This window comes from Orycteropus afer, unplaced genomic scaffold, assembly GCF_000298275.1.
Source record: "Orycteropus afer afer isolate SDZICR_OR568_19922 unplaced genomic scaffold, OryAfe1.0 scaffold00121, whole genome shotgun sequence".
In the NCBI taxonomy this organism is placed as follows: Eukaryota; Metazoa; Chordata; class Mammalia; order Tubulidentata; family Orycteropodidae; genus Orycteropus; species Orycteropus afer.
The window spans coordinates 8492505-8497887 of record NW_006921708.1 but is presented as its reverse complement, the minus strand read 5'-3'; the positions used below and the strand labels follow the sequence as shown (position 1 = coordinate 8497887).

General features: G+C 36.9%; 1 protein-coding gene across 1 annotated transcript in view; it reads right to left on the bottom strand.

The window, feature by feature from the left end:
- Positions 1-5383, bottom strand: part of ABCA13 (ATP binding cassette subfamily A member 13) — an 888443-nt gene that overhangs the window by 552407 nt on the left and 330653 nt on the right. Inside the window, 1 exon segment of the mRNA XM_007944147.1 lies at positions 623-757. Within this exon segment, the coding sequence (XP_007942338.1) occupies positions 623-757 (135 nt within the window).

Below are 5383 nucleotides of genomic sequence, written 5' to 3'. Positions count from 1 at the left end.
GGGTTTGAACCGCCAGCCTTCTGGTTAGCAGTCAAGTGCCTTAGGCACTATGCTACCAGAGCTCCTTTGTATATGTATATATATGTATATATATAGTCTTTTTGTGGAGAGTGACCACGTGCCAACTCTGGACAGCATCTGGAGTGGAGTGGAACAGTACCAGTCCTGTCTCTTTATTTCTGAGCAGCAGCTTCCTCTTTTGCAAACAGCAGTAATATTAAAATACCTTAAAAATTGTAAAGTACACTACACATGGTAGCTGTCAACTTTTGCTTTTATTTTGACACATACTCATTTACTTTAGAACTAAAAGCTTGAATTATGTTAAATTATTGTGTATACACAAAAGCACATAATGCATAGATGTGAGCACTGTAATAATAAGCAGCATCAATATTCTGGGTTCCAGCATTCCCTGGGTTGATGCAGGGTAAAATTTATCAGGGGACACTGACTTCTCACTTGGCCCCATCATTCTGTTTCTAAGCCCAAGACAGATGGCAGTGAGCCAGGAGGGAATGTACTTACACAATTATGAAGGCTGGACCAAAAACAAACAAAGCAAAAAGCAAAACTGATCAGAAAGAAAAACATGTATCCAATAGTGTTGCGTCTTACAAACCTTTGCTGCCAAAGTTCTCATTGGAGAAGAATAGATTAGAATTTATATAGCACTTTTTCTCCACAAAGCCACATAGATTCTTCCAATATGATACAGTAAAGGGAAAATACCATGGTTTCCTTAAACCAAATGTTCCTAAGGGATACAATAAAAATAAGTTTAATTATTTTTTCTATTTTGTTAATAACTCTGTAATAGAATGTCTTAATGAGTTAATGTGCAATGTTATTCCATTTTAGTATTTTCAATACATATTCCATATACAAACCAATGACATAGACGATGTGAAGGATAGTTGCTTAGGCTTCCAGCAGGGACCTAATTTTCTCTCTATCTGCCTGACACAGGGCCATGGATTAAGATCATCCTTACATCATTTCTCCCAGAGAGAATTTGAGCATGTGTTCAAAAAATATTGTTTCAATAATTCTTGAACATTTCCCACAGTAAAGATTTGCCTCTGCTTTCATTCCCCTCCTCTTTTGCTATCGCTTCTTTTATTGTATACATGAAGTTTTCTTGTTATTTTTCACTGCTATTCTGATACAATTCCCCAGATATTTACACCTATTCTCTTCTAAATCACTACTTCTTCATCCAATCCATCCTCTATTTCCTGTCACCCACTAAAGAATATGATCACCAAAGTCTGAGGAAAAAAAACAGAGGCTGAATGTGTGCACAGACATAAGACGGAATGGCAAGACAGGAGATATATGGCTGTTATGCTTCATCATTAACTACCTATGTAATAACATAAGGAATTATCTGACAGTTGGTCCCTGTACTTAGTACTGCTCTGACAAGAGTATACCACAAATGGGATGCTTGAACAAACAGGAGTTTATTCTCTTACAGTTTGGAGGCTCTAAGTCTGAGTTCAATGTGCCAGGCTTCTAGGGCTGTGTGAAAATCCATCAAACTTGGGCTTTAGCTCTGCCTCTTGTTCCTGGCCCACTGAAGCTATAATAATAGCTAATAATAAAGTGATTTTAAAGTCTATTTCTATTCTTTTAGCGTAGTGAGCCAAGAGTATAGTGTATCTCCTTCCTTATTAACGCATCAGGAAAAATCATTCCCTTTGTTGGTCTTTGTTATGCTAGGTATATTCATACCCTAGGGCTTCCACACCAAGAAACAAACATAGAGAAAATCAACATGACTAGAAGCTGGTTCTTCAAAAAAGATTAAGAAAATCAATAAACCACTAGTAAATTTAACTAAGCAAAAGAAAGAGAAGATGCAAATAATGCAAATAATACATGAAATGAGCAACAGCACAACAGAACTAATCAAAAGAAAAGGATAATTACAGAATACTGCAAAGAACTGTACTCCAAAAAATTCAAAAACCTAGAAGAAATGGACAAATTTCTTGAAGCACCAAACCTACCTAAACTAGCAGATTGAGGTAGAAAACTTGAACAGATCCATAACAAAGAAAGAAATTGAACAGGTCATTAAAAAACTTCCCACCCCCCCACCCCCCAAAAAAGTGCAGTGAATTACTTGTTATGGCTTTTCCAGCCATAGTCTTCATAACTCCCACCAGATTACTGGGTGGGACCATGAAAATAAGGTGTGTGTAGAACTCTGATATTTGATTGGTTAGTTTTGTCACCCTGCCAAGTTTAAAACAAGCCCTCCTAGAGACAGAAAGGGGATTTCACTGGCATCAAGAGAGAACTGGAGGTGAAATGGAGTGCATCCTTGAACCTGAGATCCCTACACTAGACCTCCTTGGCTAAGAGATGCCCTAGCAGAGAGACATCCTAGCAGAGACATGCCCTGGCTGAGAGACAATGACAGTGGAACCAAGAGAAATGACACATAGCAGCGAGATTACTTGGCCCACAGAGTCAGTGGGCAGGCCAAGAGGCCAAGGGCACAGCAAACGGGAGACTGTCCTGATAGAAGAACTTAATCCTTATCCTATTCCTGAACCTGAATTGTTACTTCCTTAATAAACCCCATAATGCTGTTGTTGTTATGTGCCATCAAGTAAGACCTGATTCATAGCGACCCCTCCTTGGGTTTCTGAGGCAGTATCACTACAGAAGTATATTGCCCCATCTTCCTTCCAAGGAGTGGCTGGTGGGTTTGAACCACCAGCCTTAGCCACTATGCTACCAGAGCTCCCATAATAGTGAGTAATATCTGTGAGTTCTGGTGAACTATCAAACCTAGCAGAGAAGTGCTGAGTATCAAGAGAGGGGCAATTGGTGTCAAAGTTAGTAAAAATGCTGGAGGGTGGCACCATGTCTGGCCTTATAGGAATAAACTTTGGACTGCTGATAGTGATTCTGTCTTCCTCTTGTTCAGTTAGATGAGGTCAGAAGATGCCACCTCCATCTTCTTTTAGCACTGGCCCAGATGGTTTCACTGGAGAATTCTATCAAACTTTCAGAGAAGAGGTGACACTTATCCTAATCAAGCTGTTCTAGAGTATAGAAAAGGATGGCATAGTCCCAAATTCATTCTATGAAGCATGCATAACTATGATACCAAAACTAGGCAAAGACATCACTAAAAAGGAAAACTACAGACCAATATCCCTTATGAATATAGATGTAAAATTCTTCAACAAAATGTTAGCCAATAGAACCCAACACTATATCAAAAAAATGATACACTGTAAGTGAGATTCATACCAAGTATGCAAGGATGGTTTATTGTTAGAAAAACAATTAACGTAATCCATCACATTAATAAAACAAAGGAAAAGAACTACATGATCATATCAATTGATGAAAAAAAAAGACATTTGATAAAATCCAGCCCCTATTCCTCATAAAAACTCTCAACAAAATAGGAATAGAAATTCCTCAACATAATAAAGGGCATATATACAAAACCAATAGCCAATATTATTCTCAATGTAGGAAGACTCGAATCAGTCCCCTTGTGAGTGGGAACTCGGCAAGGATGATCTCTATCATCACTTCTATTCAACGTTGTATTGGAAGTCCTAGCCAGTGCAATAAAGCAAAAAAAGAGAAATAGAAGACATCCAAATTGGCAAAGAAGAAGTCTAACTATCTCTATTTGCAGTTGACATGATCCTATACATAGAAAACCCAAGAAACTCAACAATAAAATTCTTGGAACTAATTGAAAGGCTCAGCAAAGTGGCAAGACACAAGTTCAACATACAAAAGTCAGTTGGATTCCTCCACACCACAAAGAGATCTCTGAAAAGGAAATAAGGAAAACAATATCATTTACAATAGTACCAAGAAGATAAAATACTCAGGAATAAATCTTGCCAGGGACACAAAAGACCTATACAAAGAAAACTACAAAACACTACTACAGAAAATGTTAAGAGACTTACATAAATGGAAGAATATGCCAAGTTCATGGATAGGAAGACTGAACATTGTGAAAATATCAATACTATCCAAACCAATTTATAGATTCAATGTAATCCCAATATAAATTCCATCAATTTTTTTAAGGATGTGGAAAAACCAATCACTAATTTTATATGGAAAGGAAAGAGAGCATGGATAAGCAATGCACTGCTGAAGAAGAAAAACAAAGTAGGAGGTCTCGCACTCTGAACTCAAAACGTACTATACAGTCACATTTGTCAAAACAGCCTGGTGTTGTTACAACAATAGACACATAGTCCAGTGGAACAGAATCAAGAGTCCAGAAATAGATAAAACTACCTATGGAGAGCTGATGTTTGAAAAAGGGCTGAAACGCATTCAATGGGGAAAAGATAGTCTTTTCAGAAAATGGTGTCCAGAAAACTGAATATTCATTTGCAGAAAAATGAAACAAGAGCCATACCTCACACCACTGACAAAAATGAGTTCAAGGTGGATCAAGTAAAACCCAAAATTGTAAAGTCCTTCAAACGTAAAATAGGGGCAAATGTAGGGGCCCAAATTTATGACATTAATAGACTATCAAGCATAACTTAAAATGAACAAACAGTGGAAGACAAACTAGATGATTGGGACCTTCTAAAAATTAAATTTTTACGTGCATCAAAAGACTTCTCCAAAAGAGTGAAAGGAGAACCTACAGATTAGGAAAAAAAAAAAAAAAAAAAAAAAATTTGGCAATGACATAGCCAACAAGGGCCTCGTCTCTAAAATTTATAGAAAACTTCAACATCTCAGCATCAAAAAGACTAATAATCTAATTCAAAACTGGGCAAAGACATGAACAGACACTCCACCTAAGAAGATATTCAGACAGCCAAAAAATAAACATGAAGATATACTTGTGATTAATAGCCATTAGAGAGATGCAAATCAAAACAAGAATGAGCTATCATCTTACTCTGGTAATAATAGAAATTTTCAACAGGAGAAAAAAACAACAAATGGTAGAGAGAATATGCAGAGACTGGAACTCTCCTGCACTGCTGCTGGCACTGTAAAATGGTATAACCACTATGAAAAATGGTATGATACCTTTAAAAAGTTGGAAATAGAAATACCATTTGATCCAGCAATCCCATTACTAGTAATATAAACTCAAGAAGTGAGATCCTAGACATGAACAAATGTATGCACAACCATGTTCAGTGCAATACTATTTACAATAGCAAAGAGATGGAAACACCCTAAGGCCTATCAACAGATAAAAGGATAACCATACTATGGTACATACACACAATGGACTACTTTGCAACATTAAAAAATAATGATGATATCTGACAAGGGACTTATCTCTAGAATTTATAGAACACGCCAACACCTCAATAACAAAAAGACAAACAATCCAATTAAAAAATGGGCAGAA